The sequence below is a fragment of the Ceratotherium simum genome, chromosome 3 (assembly GCF_057802395.1).
Source record: "Ceratotherium simum simum isolate JZ-2026a chromosome 3, ASM5780239v1, whole genome shotgun sequence".
In the NCBI taxonomy this organism is placed as follows: Eukaryota; Metazoa; Chordata; class Mammalia; order Perissodactyla; family Rhinocerotidae; genus Ceratotherium; species Ceratotherium simum.
In genome coordinates this window covers 41142266-41161216 of record NC_141902.1, presented here as the reverse complement: position 1 = coordinate 41161216, position 18951 = coordinate 41142266, and the positions used below count along the sequence as shown (strand labels likewise).

The window sequence follows — 18951 nt, the reverse complement described above, 5'->3', positions numbered from 1 at the left end:
CATCTACCAACAGATAAAAGAAGGGTAATGAGGATATAAAACAATATATTATGGTGGAAGGAAGCTGGATAAGTGTCTCTTTAGAAATTATTTTAAATTTTGCATTAACAACAAATTTAAAATGACTCAAATCAAGTAATGAAGAAAAATGTATTAAATTGGTCTCAAGAAATTTTTCCAGGTCATATTAAATTTCCCTTAGTTTCTTTCTTTTCAGAATCTTGTTATGCTTGATTCATTTGTCAGTCGACTTAAAGGAACTCTCGTAGCATGGGACTGAAAACAGCTTTACCATTAATAAAAGATGATTAAAAGTTGATGTTTATTTAAAGTGCCCACAAGCACAATAGTATAGGTGCTTACATTTCCCTTTAAGTTATGGGAAAGCCCTTTGAGACTGTATTTACTTAATCAGAAAAGCTTTCAGCAATTATAATGTATGCTGAAAGTTTAAATCTTGTACAGGTTTTGGGATTTGCTGTTTGAGCATAAAAAGGGAACAAGGAGAAATGTAACTAGGTTCACAATTTTGAGCAAGAGCATATGTAAAGGTAACGTATGTACATTTTATTTCAAGAAAGACAGAAGACAAATAGCATAAAGATGCCCAGATGCCCTAAAGATAAATACATTTCAAGGATTCTCACTAAAATGAATCTGTAGTATTTTTTCCTGCAAGCAAAATACCTTTCTTTAAATTAAAACAAAAACAAACAAAAAAAACCCAGTATTCTGAATTGCAAATGCTTTTGCTTTTTTTTTTTTTTTTGCAGAAAACCTGCCATGATTATTTTTTTAATGAATAAGGATTTTCCACAAAACAGGCTTGCTCTACATGCTAGATTTTTAAACAGTTCAGTGACACAATATGCTAACTACATACACAACAGATAATATAGTAAGAAAACACTCAACCTGATGAAAAGTTAAAATCTTCATTAATACACTGAAAATTGACATAACTCATGCCTGTAAAATCAAAATACAAAAATTAAATGTTTTCCTAAAAAGATTTCCTTATTTTAAGGATTCATTTGAAAATGAAGCTGCATGTAATTTGTACAATAAGTTGTACAAGTAAACAGGTAATATACATAAAAAATTAAGTGACATACTCCTCAATTATCAGTTGTCCACCTTTAATTTCCAATACTGTACTTTCTTAACAAGCATACAAAATATCAAACTTCTCTTTAGAAAAAGTGCCGTTCTTTGACATCCTTTACACAAAAACAGTCTGAGCCTGTGGCATGTTAATGCAGTCGAGAGGCAAAGCATACTAACTTTTACAAATTCTACCTTCCATAAAAAGCCTCCCGAAAAGGAGATTACACGCCACTATAAAAATATCAACCTCTTGTGGTAGCTGCATTAGAGAACCAAGGCTTGAAGACTATTTCCATATAGCATAGAAAACCACTATGAGAGCATATTAACTGCATTGGTGGCTTGGGAGTTTACTGCGCCACAGGATTATGCATAGCTACTGTAAGGTACCAAGACTGTTATACAGAGTTTTAAATTGATTGTAACCGAGAGCATAACAGAGGTACTACCAGCCCATGCAAAATAACTAAAAATACTGCGTCACTGTGTTGAATACTTCATCCCTGGAGAAAACCAAAGGCAGCAGTAACCAAATCAAGCCCAGGAGGTGACCAAACTCATTCTCCTCAAAGATTGGTGAGCACAGTGAAGTCTGAGGTATACCTTTATCCATTAAATCTGTGTGTCATTGCAAGATATTACCATTTGGGAACACATGCCATCACAATGGTTTAAATCTTTTGAATATTAGTCATTCGTATATTCTTATCTAACCAGTCTCTTGATTTTTGAAAAGATTTCACCTACAGTAGAATATTACAGAAACAAAATATAAATGCATGTCTTTCTAAATGAAACTTACATGGACTAAAAGTAGAGAATATTTTTAAACAAATATACAATATGCAGGCAGACAAAGCAGGAAAACGGCCATTCAAATGTATAATAAAAAACTAAAAATTGACTATTTCCAGAAAACTATGAAGCGCCTCAACTAAAAGGAATGCATAATGAAATTCTAATCTAATACAGGTCAAAAATGTAAAAAGGTTATAAACCTTAACAGGAAAAATAAAACAACTTTTACTGGCCATTCCTGTTGAAATGAGAATTTTAAAGTAACAGAAAAGTGGCTACAAACCCACTTAGAGCACCAAACAGAGAGAAAATAAAAGTCCATTTTCATCTCTGTTATTATCATAAAATCCTGTGTGACTACAGGTCAAACTGCTGGTGGCAGAAACAGAATTCTTTATAAACTGCAGATGTCCTGTACATAAAAAAATTTCACTGGAGTTGCACTAGTTCTAAAGACTCTTCTGTTTTAGCCTACCTACTATATGTATTCAATCTGAGATAAAGTCTCTTTCTGTAACCCTTGATTATTATTGGGCACCAAAGATAAGAAAAGCAAGACGGGGTACAAAAATGCAAAATTTCAACAGTAATGGCAATGTTTTTTTCTTAGTCCAAAAGGGTCCTGCATTCTCTCCCCCTTCAGTGATTTGAGAAGTCTTTGTACTTAATCTGGGGGCAGCAAATCATGCAAGCGAAATCTGTCTCTGATGTGAGGTCGAACATCTTCATTCTGTGTGAAGAAAAAGACATTTTAGTAAGCCACGTAATTTCAAAGATATGATCAGCATAACATTATGAACATTCTTACTTTGCAGACAAAATACACCACTATTTATTTTACAACTTACATTATTTTGTTTGCCTATATATAAAGATACTACACAGAAGCAGTTAACTTAGAATTAAATTTAGACTTTTAAAAAACACTGTCATTAAGGGCCAGCCCCGTGGCTTAGCAGTTAAGTGCGTGCGCTCCGCTACTGGCGGCCTGGGTTCGGATCCCAGGCACGCACCCACGCACCGCTTCTCCAGCCATGCTGAGGCCGCATCCCACATACAGCAACTAGAAGGATGTGCAACTATGACGTACAACTATCTACTGGGGCTTTGGGGAAGAAAAAAAGGAGGAGGATTGGCAATAGATGGTAGCTCAGAGCCGGTCTTCCTCAGCAAAAAAGAGGAGGATTAGCACGGATGTTAGCTCAGGGCTGATCTCCCTCACAAAAAAAAAGTTTTAATTTTCTAAAAACAATCATGCAATAAAAAGCCAAACCAAAAGATAGGTAAAAGCATTAAGCCCTGAATTCTACTGTATACATTAGTTTTAAAGATTTTATTTATTTTATTTTTCCCCCCAAAGCCCCAGTGGATAGTTGTGTGTCGTAGCTGCACATCCTTCTAGTCGCTGTATGTGGGACTCGGCCTCAGGATGAACGGAGAAGTGGTGCCTCGATGCGCACCCGAGATCCGAACCCGGGCCACCAGCATCACAGCGCGCGCACTTAACCACCAAGCCACAGGGCCGGCCCTACATTAGTTTTAAAATTAATCCAAGGATATAGGAAAAAAATTCCCAGAATAAAGTTTCAGTAGCATAAGTATTAATTCTAGACCTGAACTATGAAAGCAAAATGAAATCAATTTAACACAACTAGTTGGTGACTTGCAAGAGGAAACCCAATAAAATAAAAACATTCAATCTATAAATTTTTAAATACTGATAAGCATAATTTTAATATAATTTATAAGGTTTGAAAGTGCTTGTAATCCTTTTCAACCTGCCCTAATCTCCCACCACGCTGACTTAAAAAGTCAGTACACGTAAAGTAAAGCAATTTAAGATTTACTTCGATAGAGTTGAGACAACAAAAACATAACAGAAAAAGATAAATGATAAGATATACTTACCAGTTCTACAAGCTTCTCCAGAAATGGAATCAATTTTAGGAGTTCATTGTCATTTTTATCCATAAACCAGCTTTCTATAGGGATTCCATTAGATAGCTAAAACAATAAATAAGTAAGTAAATCCTCTTTTTATTTACATTGTCTACTTTGGAAAAGCTTAAAAAAGAAATAACATTTAAGTAAACATTGATCTATACATTCCTTTGAAAAGGAATGCCATCAGAGTTTATGCTTGTCATATATTCTTTGACAACTCAATATTGCCAAGAGACGGATGTTAAGGAATAAACTGAAGCCTAACTGGCTTTTCAGCGTAATTTCTTCTTAGTTTATATAAAACTAAACAACAAGAAAGATACATTAAAAAAAATTTTGCATAACATAACTAAAAACATTCCTTTATTCACTCAAGAAATAGTTACTATTAGTCAATGCTAGGCATTGTGAATGAAGGGGTATTGACAATCTAAACAGAACACTATCAGAAAGCATATACTTTTACACAGGGCCCATGTCCCATTCATTGTTTTATTCCCAAAACATAGTAGGAACATAACAAATTGACTCAATGGTATTTCATTGAAGGAGGAGTCTAAAATCAAGAATGCAAACCATATTTGTTTTATAGTAAATAATCTCTAGGATAAAATATCTTTATCCTAACATTTACACAGAACACTTCGGATCCCGGGCGCGCACCGAGGCACCGCTTGTCAGGCCATGCTGTGGCGGCGTCCCATATAAAGTGGAGGAAGAAGGGCACAGATGTTAGTCCAGGGCCAGTCTTCCTCAGCAAAAAAAGAGGAGGATTGGCGTGGATGTTAGCTCAGGGCTGATCTTACTCACAAAAAAAAAAGGGGGGGGGGCACTGTTTGAGACAGTGGATAGCTGAAATGATTTCATCTGGGACCCAAGATGAAATTCTTAAAACCATACCTCAAAATGCAAACAAATAAACATAGTGACCTAAACTGAACAAACTTCAATACTATATGCAGTTTTTCCTCTTTTCTTCTTTTTTATTTTTTATAATGGACATGTTGAAACACAGAAGGGTGAATTTTGTTTCATCTACACCCAACTCACTTTCCACCATCCCCACTCTGCACTGATTTATTGTAAAGAAAAATCTCAGACATAGCACATGAACATATTCAAATGTAAAATATATCTTGCAAGGATGGCTCATCTCTAGTTGAAGTTATGTTTCAAACAATCATTGGCAAAGGGTACAAATATATTGACAAAATAGTCTAAGAAAATATTTCAGAATGTCAAATCAAACAGAACAGAAGAACATGGTTTAGCTATACGTAATTCTCAAACATGTTTATAATTAAATTACTGATTTAACAACTGATAAGAATGCTATTAAATGATGTGTATCTTATAGTCCTTTCTTATTCAGATTTACTACTCAGATTTTTCTTTATGTTGTACTTCATTTAAAAGAAAATTTTCCACCAGGAATATACCAATTTAGCATTTCTAATTCTAAAAGATGACACTAAACAGGGAAATTCCATCAATGAAAATTTTCTTCTCCCATCATATTCTGTTTGGCAGCATTTGTCCTCATTGTATGTTTTTTTCCAATCTGATTTTTTTTTAGCAACCCTTTTCCTACCTGATATGCAAAGGCTTGTGGTGAGTTGTCAATTATTATAGTTTTTGAAAGATCTCTTCCAAGGATATTTAAGTCCTTTATATAGTTTCCTTGTACACAAACACAATGTTCACGGAAAAGCCGGTGCCTAAACATAAAAATAAAAACAAATTAACTAAAAAAAAAAAACCTCTAAAAAGTACAACATATACTGAAACATATACACATACACATACCATAGGCTTTACAGATTAAGCCTTATTTTCTCTCAAAAAGGAAATTCAAATATAAATGTGGGCCTAAGCTTTGGGCTACAATTTTACTATAAAAATTCTTAGCAATTATTGAAATCTTACAATGAAATATTACCATGCTGTAAAGAACTTCGGTTTATCCCAAAATTTTATATTAAATTATAAAGAGGGATTAAAAACTCTGTAAATTGTTTTTGTAATTTATTTACCCAGGAAAGCTCAGTTCAGATGCAGCATCTGGTTGTCAGCGAGGTCCTGCTTTTTAACCATTTTTCCAGATGGTTGACTGAGGCACAAGGAGGTCAAGTGACTTGCCCAAGGTCACACAGTAAGTCAGTGGTTAGCCCCGCATTGGAACCCAGGATCCTCCTGGCTCCCAGTCCTTTGCTCTAACCAGAAGACCACACAGCCTCCCTATCCCTGTACATGCCAGAATAGAAAATATAAGAAGGAATGTTTCTGTGTTGGCGTTTTAAAAAATGTTTTTAGTTTCTCTTATAGTTTTTGAGAAAAGATGCAGTGGCCAAAACATTCCATCATTTCAACTTTACTCAAACACCCATCTTTCTTTTAATTTAGTGTGAGTGTGTATATGATCATTTGAAAAAACAAGGATTGAATGAAATGATGAATTCAGACTTAAACATTGCAAATGTAAACTGATGTTTCACCAATGGTAGATACTAAATTGAAAAATGCTATATTATCTTTAAAAGCTATTAAAAGTTTTAGAATAATATTTATATACTATAATAATTATATAACCATCATTTAGCACTCAAAATATTAGTCTCTGAATATTACTAATAATTGATACAGACCACCTTGAAATACTCCATTTGTATACATTAATAATTTGGTAGTTTGGCTTCCTTGTGTCTTAATCCCACTAAACAATTTTTCAGGAGCTAGGCCCTACTCATACCTGTATTTTCCATTATGCAACTTGAAGAAAGTGGCACTTTCTACCAACAAAATATGTCATAGCTCTAACAATAACAACAACAACAAAACTCAACCTTATCAGTGCCAGTGGTGATGGCAAAAAAGAATTTTACAACCAGACAAAATGTGGTATAAACAGTTCTTCCCCGCTTATTATAAAGAATACTTTTAATTAAATAATCATCTATCTCTGAAAGGTTTAAAGAGAGTCCTACTTTGAAACAATAAGACTAGACACACGAATTTAAGTCCTGGTTGGGCCTAAATAAGATTCCATATTTTATCTGGATAAACATTTAGATATGAGGAAATCGGAGAGGCAGGTACAGCATGTACATGGAAGTCATACTGCTGCCTCTTCCCCAATAGTAGCAAACTCACCTAAGACAGGAGATAACTAAATATGTATGTGGATACTAACGGTTACTTTAATTAAATTGTATTAACCCCTCTCCCCCACCACTTATTCAGGAATCTGAGGGTCAACAGCATGTATATGTGGTTTTAGAAAGAAACTACTTTTGCCAGTCATCATATTTGCATTTGGACTCACAAGATTCAGAGATCAAAGGAATTTCTGAGTCTACTTTGTCACCAAAACAGATAATTCCCTATAGCACTCTAATGAATTCAATATACTGTTCAAAAAGTGTTCCTTGTTTTAAGTTTCTCAAAATACAACTTGATAAAATGAATTTAAATTCCCAATGTGTAGATTTTATAAAACTAGTTTAAAAGAGAGGTGTTAATTTGTAACATTATAATTGCATGACTATGATTTGCCCCCCAGTAGAATGAAAGCTCCAAGAGGGAAGGGCTTATGTTGCTCACCACTGTTCCCTGAAATATTGGAGGTGCTGAACAGAAGTCTTCAGAATGAATGAAGTCATGAAAGCAAAATCATCTGTATACTTTTGTTAAAGTTAGGTAAAATGAGCATGAATTATAATATACTTTTATGAATAGAAAATACCACATTTTCATTTGTGTATCTGAAGCTTGCTTATATGAAAGATAAAATGGAAACAGACTACAAGGACAAATTTTGATCCTTTAGATTAAAAAAAAAAAAATCACAGTTCTATTTAGAAGGAAAAAAATATCCTAAACATGGACATTCGGAAAAGCCTTTCAGCATAGTTGCAACCATTCAATAATAAAGCTACTATTTAACAGTAGAAATTAAGTTTAGGATTTTCCACTAAGACTATATGGAAGAAAGCATTGAAGAATATGAATACCCAGCCATTAAAGCTTTTATGAGCCTTTTGTGGCATCTCTCTTAGCTCTGGCTCAAAGACTCAAAGATTAACTCCTACATCTTAGAGGATGCAGCAACATTCTGCAGTCTTAAGATCTCACTTCAGTTGACAGAAATAATGGAACTAATTTTCAAACTGTTTAAAAATTACCCAAGGCACTCCCACCTAACCAGGAACACACTGCATCTGCTGGCTTAGGACACGCACAAGGAACTGAGTCCAGGATCAGGATAACCTGAGTGACTAAACCAACTGCAATTTCCAATTAGATTCATGTAACATTTTCTTTCCATGGAAGATAAATTTGCTCTTGAAAAAAGCAAAAGAGTTTAATTTGATCCTTTCTGTTAAAACTTATTTCTCTATGCCATCAAAAAGGTGACGTAACATGCATTATCTCAGAGACATAAGGAAGTGAAAACATCATGCACACAGTGAAAAATTCCACATACCCCCAATCTCCCCCCAATCCCAAAAAAAGTAAGGATACAGATGTAACAGTGAATAAATACATTTGATTCTTGTATCCTTTAAAGAACGTCTGTCTGGAGGTATATAGGTATATCATTAGGAACTCTTAAAGAGTTTGGGGCTTAAAAAATTCATTTATTTTCACCATTCAACACAACAAATCTCTATATATGCAGCCAACTGAAAATGGCCATCAAAATTAAATAGAATCATAGTAAATTCATAGATCAGTGTGACAGACATTTCCACTATTTCTTAATTAAATTTACCTGACCAGTTGCTTTTTAGGGTCTAGTATGTTCAGTAACTTGTCTGCATACACCTTCTTAGAAGCAGTAAAAAGAATGATCTACAAATTCAGGGGAAAAGAAGTAATCATTATACATGATCTAAATATGGGTACTATATTGAATAAAATAAAAATACTTAGGTAATTAGCTTAAGCATGTTTACCTCATACATCTGAGACATTCGTTCCAGGAATTCCCTGAAGAATGGTCTTAATCTCACATAAACCTGAGGAAATACAAAGACAGGCTTCAGCAAATTAAAATATAACATAGAAACAACTTATTTATAAGATACATTGTGTTCTAACTTTGGAAATATTATAATTAAAAAGTTCATATTTTAAAATAATAGAAAAGTTTACTAATAAGTACCACTCATCCAAATATATTTCACATACCAAAAATCACTTAAAACAATTTTCTAGCAGGGCAATAATAATCAATGGTGATCATTTCACTTTTTAATAGTTAAATAGCAGCATACAATATAATAGTACTTTGTGGAATATAATTTTAGTAAACATTTAAACTAAAAATGGAAGGTTTCCCTCTGAGATTTTGATCCACCAATCAGCTCCATCTTCCAGCCAGGTAGCATCCATCCAATTATTAGGCAGGCTCTGTGTCCACCTCTAGCTGACCTGTCTCAATGACCTTCCTCAATAATTACTAGAATTTCTTCTCAACAATAACCTGCTAAGAATACCTTTATTTTAAATTTCTATTAAATAATGTTCAAGACATAGATGTCTGGATTGGTGGGTTTAAATAAGTGGAATTTTTCAGAAGTCAATCTTGTTGTTCTACATTTACTGATTCAGATATGGCATCTAAATTTGCAGTACTGGGCTACTTGAGATTGAAAATATTAGTAGTCAAACACATCAGTTACCAAAACCTACTGGCAATATCAGGAAAGACTACAATACCCAAAGAACTGACTTATATACGTTATTTTCCTATTTCTGTGTCTGTCTTTTTGCCTACTTTTAATGTGGTTCTTATCATATACTCCAATATTCAAAAAGCACAGAAATATAAGCCATGAGCAACCACTAACACCAATTTACAAGAGATTTTGACTCCTTTAAATTGTATTCATTTTGTGACAAAATTTTATAAAAAGAAAATTTTGTACTCCACTCAAAAGTGATTATTAACCTCAGATACCATGAACAACAAATATTTACAGAACACCTATGTACCAGATTCACTGGATTCAGATTTTTTAAAAAAACTGTGGTGACAACAAATTCAAAATCTAGGCTTCATGAGTTTAATTCTGTCATCAACACACATCCACACAAAAATGCCCTCATGATAAAAACCTTGTTCTAGGGATGTTTTAGGGCAGAACAGGGAAATCATGCAAAGGATTCTAGGAGGTAGGGACTATATTCTACCAATCTGTAATTTCCAAAGCCCAAAGGGCATGAGACAATGCCAAATATATAGTAAGTAATTGATAAAAATCTGTTGAGTAAATGAAATAGAATTGCCTGAAGTTAAGCAATATAGACAAAATAGAGAAAGAGAGGTAAGCCTACATGACTACACAAGGGCAGCTACTGAACTGCCTTAAGAATTGATCACTTGTGGAAGACAAATTGGGAACAATTATTAATATGCTAATAATATTACTCTATCCCCACCTCCAGACTAGAATGATAAAAGTTTAACTTGCTTTTAATCCTATTAGTCAGGCATTTTATGTCAATTTCTTGACTAATCAAAAATAAAGTAAGCCACATACTCCTACTCCTAGCAAATAAAAATAACCAAATCCTCTGTATCCAATCACTATCATTTAGGATGAGGTACAAAAAATTTTTTAACATTTTCATTCTGAAACATCTAGTATAGTTTGTGGCCTTGGTTGAAACCACACACACCTTATTTGTTTGGTAATCCAAGTAACTGATAGATTTTAGTTATATTACTACCTTAACTGGCAAAATCATTTTTTATTAACTATGGGTCTTTTCAAAATAGATTTGTGATGGTTAAGAAAAAAACTATCAGAGGCCAGCCCGGTGGCGCAAGTGCACGCGCTCTGCTGCAGCAGCCCGGGGTTCGCCGGTTCGGATCCCAGGCACGCACCGACGCACCGCTTGTCAAGCCGTGCTGTGGCAGCGTCCCATATACAGTGGAGGAAGATGGGCATGGATGTTAGCCCAGGGCCAGTCTCCCTCAGCAAAAAGAGGAGGATTGGCAGATGTTAGCTCAGGGCTGATCTTCCTCACAAAAAAAAAAAAGAAAAAGAAAAAAACCATCAATTCTGCCAATACGTTTTTTCAATTATCTCATCTTAAGGAGGATGATAAACTATGAACCATCAGAGCCTTTTGTTTGTTGCTACGAAGGTTTATCACTTACATGCTTTTAATAACTAAAAATATTTCACTTTTTCATTTGTTTTCAATATCCCTGTTATCACTTGCTCCATATTGTAAATTAAGATAAGCAGAGCCTCTGTAATTTGGGATTTGTTTCCTCTGAACACTAATACACTTCCATTATAGAGGAATACTTCTATTTAAACAATATTATCCAAGCGTAATAAGTGGAACACTGTACAAAGGTGACATTTTCCAACTTAGACAGTGACTGCCAGATTACGTCAAAACTATAACTTCACTATGCATTCTACAAGTTTGACTATATTTAAATATAAAATACATCTTAAAATTTGATATTACCTTCAAAATATGCTTGATTACTGGGGATGAAAAGTGGCACTGAAGATGGGGGAATGTATTGCTAGAGTGTTCCTTACCATGTGAATAGAATAAATGTTGACTATAAAAGTTCCTATCCTCAGAATAGATTCACCATTAGAATAGGAAGGTGTTTCAGAATTAAGAGACATGCAGAAACTGAGGTGGTTAGTGAAAAAAAAGACTGTAGAAAGGTACAACGTAACAGTGAGCAGGGATGGGGTTGGGACCACATGGGGTATGGGTACTGCCATGTGCTGCAAAGGCAAAATCTCAGAAACAAAAATAAAACTACAAGGCCAGCAGGGTCTAAGTCATTTGGATGGATATAGTAAAGCAGAAATATACAGAAGTCAAGAAGCACTAAGTATTGTCCAGTAGGAAACAAATAAAGAACAACTGTATGTTTAATACACTGAGACTATAATCACTTATTGTGTTAGGTCACAGAGACACAAACATACAGATGCACACATAGGTATGCTTCCAAATGCTTCCAAATCTATTCCACAGATGCTCTTAACTCCATTTTTCTTCTCCTAACTTTCTCATAACAAAGATTCCTGTCCTGACCTGCCTACTTCCTATTTTCTACATTCTTTTTATACTTAGTATTTCACCAACCATCCTTCTTCAAACTTCCAACGCTTCAAAACCATGTAGTCTTACAAATGTAAGATTAGGACAGAAGTTTCACTTCAGACTGGCATACGTACGTTCTTCCAAATATATGCAATTATTGTATCTACACTACAAATAGTTTTAATCTTCTATCACTAAACCAAATATATTTTGAAAAAATTAAAAAGTTTTAAAATAATGCATAATGCCATAATAAGAAACAATTATTATATAAAAATACCACTACCAAAGACATGTCTTAAATAGACTACTACCTCAAGATAGGGATTTATGAATATGTTCATTATGGAAAACTTTTAAAATAAAATCTACTAGAATAATACCTGCAAAAGAGTGATAACAGAACTAATCTTTTATAATCTGTTGTGGATAGATTTTAACAAAATTTAAATTTTATAGAGAAAAGCGATGAATATATAACAGAAAAATAACATTACATTAACAGTACATTAACACTACTTGATATGAACAATACCTGACAGTCAGCCTGTACTTTCTTTGCTATTAAGACAATGAGAATGTCCTATAATTGTGTATATAGATAGTCCTAATAGGCCATAAATGGTTTAACAGAACTAGATTTGATAAAAGTAGTCATTAAAATATCCAGTTATAAATTGATTATAAATATTTTGTGATCAAGTCTGTCTAAATTCAAATTTATGTCTAAGTATGCAATGTCAAGTTATATACACTGGGTAATTTCTGACTATTAGTTTACCAAACCTTTATCTAATATTACAGATAATTTTCTCAGCATGACCAAAAAAAAGGAGCAAAGAAAACATCCGAAGATAATCACTTGCCCACAAATTGAAACTGCTTAAGAAAAAAAATTTCTTATATATGAATCTTTTTAGGAAAAATATTTCTAAATGGTTTTAAGCACAGATAACATGACCCTAACATATTAAAAAAGAAACATCTTTAATAGTTTTTCCATGCTATCCTTTGAACTTATTGCTACACTGTTTTACGTTAAAAAATGGTAAATTCAGTGGGACTCACCCACTTAAGAGTATGGCACCTTTAAATAAAAAGATGATTGGTGAATGCTATTTGTTTAGTCAGCAGTAAGGATTTAAAGCAGTAGAAAACTAACAATGCTGGGGAATGTGAAAAATGATATGCTACAAATAACTGAAAAATCTTACCATTAGTAGATACCACAGGTGTACAAAGTGGCTCGGCCAATTTTTTTAAACCCTTCTGTACACTTCAGTTTCCTCATCTATGAAATGGGTATAATAAGAGTACCTACCTCATAGGGTTGTTGTGAGGATTAAATAATATATGTAAAGCACCTAGAACAGTGCCTGGTACATTGAAACTATCAATAGCTATTATTACTATCCACCTTAGTATTTAAAAGTAATTAGTCAAAAGGAGAATAGCTGGGATGAGTATGGGAGAGAAATAGGCAACCTCAACTCAAAAAGAAAGCCCTATGGCTACAATCTATACTTTTAGAAGAGGGAAAGTAATAATGAATTGCGTCAGTTGATAGCTTAGCTATTTAACTTAGTTAACATTTTCTTAGCATCAATACCAGAGCTTAGAGACAAAACCCAAACCTTCTCCATAGAAAGAGGGTTGCTCAGGTAGGCCCTGTGGAGGCCTCAACTTCAAACACATAGGGTGATTTTACAGTCATCTTTTGCTTCACGCAGTTCCAATAAGAGGTAGATGGCTGCTGGGGATAAAGTATTGGTAGGTGGATCAATGTGAGAATGAATAGGTAAATACTAAAACATCAAAACCAATAAAAATAAAAACAAACAAAAGTCTCCAAACTAAAAACTTCTGCAAAACCTTACACAGTATTAAATAGAAATAAATTTGAAAAGGAATTTTCTTAGAGAGTCCAAGTGGGATAAAGTGAAGCTTAATGCATTCATATAGATGGTATATTAAAAGTTATCAATGAAGCATAATTTTCAAGTAAAAACTAGCCATTATATAATATTTTTATTTAAATGTGTATGTACATATACTTGCGTATATATATATATAAACTTTTGATGTGTTTATAGTAAAATAAAGTTTAGTCATTTTAAAAGCAAAAAAAGGGCCATTTTAGTAAAACAAAAATGTTGCCTTTAAAAACAAATTCTAAACTTTCAAGCCTCCAATTTAATATGCTTAGTAATCAACTGTCGCCTCTCCTAAATTTGCAGAACATTTTTAGCTGTTGAACAAGAACTTTCCATGTATTTTCTTAATTAATTGCTTCTAAGATACATTTACCAAGAATACAAAGAATTCCCCATGAAATACATTTTATCTTTGAGAAGCAGACAACTATAGGTTTCAGCTATCTTTCTTTTTTTAACCTAAAAATTAATAATGGATAATCATGATGAAAAAATCAGTACCAATGACTAACTATTCTCACCAATAAGGATAGGAAAGTTACTTTAAAATTATTTTTAATATTTACTTACAATCAATTATCGAAATATTGTTCCCTACCAGCTAAAATATTACTTTTATCCTCAATACTAAGTGTTCATGACCCCAAATGTTATATTTAAGGCACAAAAATACATACTACTTTTGTACAACAAAATTATACTTTATGAAGATCAAAACTAAACGCCTCTTGGTTAGTATCAATTTAAGTCAGAGCTTGAGAGAAGGAAATCTTTATTTAAATGATTGCTTTTTTTCCTTCATGAAGCAAAAATAATGCTGACTTTTCTAGGAAAGACTGTAGAGAAGAGAAAGAAGCCGCTGACTCTCTAACTTCTCTTGTTCTGACATATAAAATATTTGAAATCCTTATGAAAATTATCCTAGGCTGTAAGGTTCCCAAGAAAACAAATTATAATATTGGGGAAGAGGCTAAGCTTTGCTAAACATGGGCTGTCTCTCCCACCTTCTCCCCCCAACTTTTCCCATAAAAGCAACCTCTACTAATAAAACAAAGCATCCTTTAGGAAGTAGCTCCCTACAGGATCCTATCTCTCCTTGAGTGCTTACCACAATCTGATTTCTGGACAGCTGACCCAAAGTTTGTTGATTTTACTGATCTTCAGAAAGCCACTGACTGGCTAAAGTCTTATTGGTGAACAGAGTCAAAAATCAGATGCCCCTGCCATACTTTACAGAATGAGGAGTTGGACAACACAGTTACGTTTGGCTGCACTGTGGTGAAACATATGAGGCATCTTCTTTTTGTCTTCAATTAGCCACGTTTGGGCTGAGTAGCGCTATTACATCTTCAAAAAACTGAGCTCCAGTTCTTGATGGAGATAGAGGAAGGTCATTGAGGAGGTGGTTCAGCTCAAGAGCTAAGTGAAAAATCTGTCTTTTGATTCAGTCCTGCTTGTGGACAGCAGTCATCTTCTGGATGGAAGAGGGAGTGAGATGACCTAGAGTCTTGAATTGGTGGATCTGCAGGAACAGAAACTAAATACAGTGGAGACCTCTTAACTGAGTAACACCACGAGATGGATTTCCTGACAATGTGTCAGTATAAGCTAAATATAAAGATCAAACATGTGCAATGGAACTTATCATGCACTTGTTTTTCCAGATATCAAATGCATTTGTACCATTCTACGAGTAAATGCGTTTCTCAATAACTAACTGTAAAACAATTTATGGAAAAACTACCAAGTTAAGGGGGAAAAAAGACCCATTCAAATAAAAATCTATATACTTTGCCTTTGTGAGTGCCATACCCTCAATTTAAAAACTCAGTTCTTCTTTCTAATGACTTTTTCTCCATATAGTGTCAGCATAACATACATTAAATTCTAATTTGAGTTGCATCTTTTAGGTTTTTTTATCCCCTAGAGAAATGGAATTTAAATACACTCAAGGTACTAAATTGAAGTTTGAATAATCTACCTGCTTGTAAATTCTAAAACTTGCATTAACTAAGCTGAGTCCTACGTATCAATCAAAAGAAGACTATATATACATGAAGTCAGGCAATCTTTAAATGTGAGTGGTGGCCACCTTAAGTTTCCCTCAAACTTTCATCTGGAAAAAAAACTAAGAAAGCCCAAAACCAGATTACAGTGGGTCTAATTTAAAATTTCTCTATATATTAACAAGAATTTTGATGGACATTTGATTACTTACTTCCACTTACAATTTGAATACGTAAATTTACTGTATATACTCTCATAATTATTAGACCAAGGGTCAGCAAACTATGGCCTATGGGCCAAATCCAGACTGTCACTTATTTTTGTAAATAAAGTTTTATTGAGACACAGCCACACTTATTCAATTATGTGCTATGACTACTTTGATGCTACAATGGCAGAAAAAGTAGTTGCAATAGAGACTGCAAAACCTAAAACATTAACTGGCCTTTTATAGGAAAAAGTTTGCCAACCCCTGATATAGACGATTATTAATACACATGTAAGACAATTTATACTTTAAATTGTTTTGAAAGAAAGATAAATAACAAGTAGAATTAAAATTAGGTATAGTTCAACCATAACAAACTTACCACAAAAAGAAAACAAAAGTAAAAAAAGTTCCAAGAGGATATTTTGTCTGGCTTTGATTCAGATGAAGAATTTCATCCTATCTTAACATTATCATTTTATTTTTAAGAGTATATACATAAATGCCACGGAACTGACATGTTCAAGAGTATATAGACAAGTGCATGGAATTGTTCACTTAAAAATGGTTAATTTTATGTTTTGATTTTCACCTCAATAAATTATTATTTAAAAGAGTATATACAGTATTTTACAGGATTCTACCTTTAAGTGGGCCACATTATATTGTAGTGGTTAAATATGTAAGTTACATCTTACCTAATAATGTGGTTTCTCCAAAATCTCTTAGATCATCTCAGACCCTTGTGTATATTTCTTCTTTGCCAGTAGATGGAGACAACACCACTGAAAGTTTAAAAGACATCATTCCCTGTTTAAAGGGAGCTTGCTGGTCTGAAACTGGGGGGGAACCCTAACCCAAGATATCTTCCAAGTTATTTTTAAAAAAGCAGACAGAATGGCTATGCCAAAACCAGAAATCCAAGGGAATTACCCAATATTAGCTATGGACATCCTCAAAAATTTACTGAAGGGGACCTAAACTCTGTACATGATGTAGCAACTAAATCATAATTTAAAATGCAATCATCTCTATAACTTGTAAGATTCAAACTTCTTGCTCATTGCTCCTGATTTAGGCTAGATCATTTATTTTTCAGTCACAAAGGGTAATAAAGAATATACAAGAAAAAGAGTTCTTTGAACTCCACCGAGGTAGATGCAGTACATATATGGTTTTTGTAAGCATTAAGTCATATGCACTGCTAGAAGCCTTTTATTCAAAATAAGACATCTATCCAGATCCACATGAAAATAATAAGAACTTTATAAAGAAGAGAATTAAAGTAGAAATGGTAAAAGCAGTAAGAAAAAATTCAATTTTATGGTCACACTGAAAAGAAATGCTCATGAATGGAAAGAATCAAACTCATCTACTTTCCAAGTTTCTTACTTCACTATTAAAAATTATATAAACAGACCAAAACCATCTGCAAGAAATAAATTTCAAATCTAGAAGCTTAAGAAATCTCAAAATAATTACTTATCTATATTTTTCAAAAAACAGCTTTCCTTTACAAATTCAAAGCCTGAAAGCCATTGTTTTTAAGTGCAATTGTGAACAAAAAACAAGGTCGTCAAGCTAAAAAGAGAGAACTAAGATATTGCTATACTATTTATATTTGCCACAAGACTCCTGTCCTTGAAGTGCACTAAACAAGAACAACATATCTGGCAGAAAATGTCTTATTAAGAAAAAGATTCACCTTAAACCAAATAATATCCAGTTAAAAAGGAATATAAAAATCTTAAAATCTTTTATTTTTATGTATATTTTGCTCATCCTCTGATCATTTATCAGAACTAAAATCAGTTTACATAAAAGAGAAATGAATATAGTATTCAGATATTATCATACCTACAATACCACTCTAGGTTAAACTAGAACTGACAATAACTGCTAAAATAAACCCTCTTATGACTCATTACAAGATAAAGTAGCTAAGCAGACCCTGAACCACAAACTTCTATTTAACCCTGAAATTTTATGATTCCCAAGAGATAACTATCATGTGCCAAGAAAACCATACCCACATTCTAACTGCCTATTAAGAGCACATAAACAACCATAAACATCTTTTCATCATCCTCATGGTAAATGTTCTGTGACTAAATTTATTTAGTTAATCCTTGGGTTGGCTTCCTCTTGACAAACAACAGACATTTTGACCCTTTCCCAATCCTTCAACAACTGGTATGTAGTAGGAAGGTAATGCTAATTAAATCACCACCACCACCACCACAGAAAGGCACTTTGCAATTTTCAAAGTGTATTCACATATATTAATTAATTCAAATTTTATGATAGAAAAATCTCAAGCATAAAAAACTATGGCCAACACAAAAAATTCATAGTGAAATGTAAATGATATTTTTATCTTGCACTGTTACCTGTCCATCAACACAGATGAGGGAGAAATGCTTATACCCAAATTTTTTAAGCAAAGCAATAACTAGAAGAGTGTCCTGGAATTCTGTGATTAATATAAAGTAGATCCACCAAACTGCAATCTACAGACCACATTACTAGAAAAGGAAATAAAAATGACCAACAAGGAATGAGATTTCTTTATATTAATTGGATTGGGGCTAGGGGGGTGGGGGGGTGGAATACCAGGTGTTAACCTGGCGATTTCTTCTTGGGGATCTATGATGTCAGTGCTCCTGCCTCCACCTGCTGGCAAACAGATTATCAAACTAGCAGAGATCACTGGGTAAAAAAAGTTCACATTTTTTTTGGTAACAAATTAATGTTGTTTTAAGTAAATATTTAGCTTGATGCTACTTTGCGTTAATAAATCATTAAAATATTGATGAAATCCATTAAAAAAACACATTAAACTTCACCAAAAAAAATATATAT

At 33.4% G+C, this 18951-nt stretch overlaps 1 protein-coding gene across 4 annotated transcripts in view; it reads right to left on the bottom strand.

The window, feature by feature from the left end:
- Window positions 1-546: 546 nt before the first annotated feature.
- The window catches only part of CTDSPL2 (CTD small phosphatase like 2), an 81372-nt gene continuing 62967 nt past the window's right edge, over window positions 547-18951 (bottom strand). For all 4 annotated transcript variants that reach the window (XM_014780664.2, XM_014780663.2, XM_004421508.3 and 1 more), the window contains exons 9-13: window positions 8805-8867; window positions 8621-8700; window positions 5441-5567; window positions 3814-3909; window positions 547-2635 (exon numbers count right to left, since the gene is read on the bottom strand). In XM_014780664.2, the coding sequence (XP_014636150.1) occupies window positions 2570-2635; window positions 3814-3909; window positions 5441-5567; window positions 8621-8700; window positions 8805-8867 (432 nt within the window). In that variant the 3' untranslated portion in view covers window positions 547-2569. The remainder of the gene's footprint in view (window positions 2636-3813; window positions 3910-5440; window positions 5568-8620; window positions 8701-8804; window positions 8868-18951) is intronic.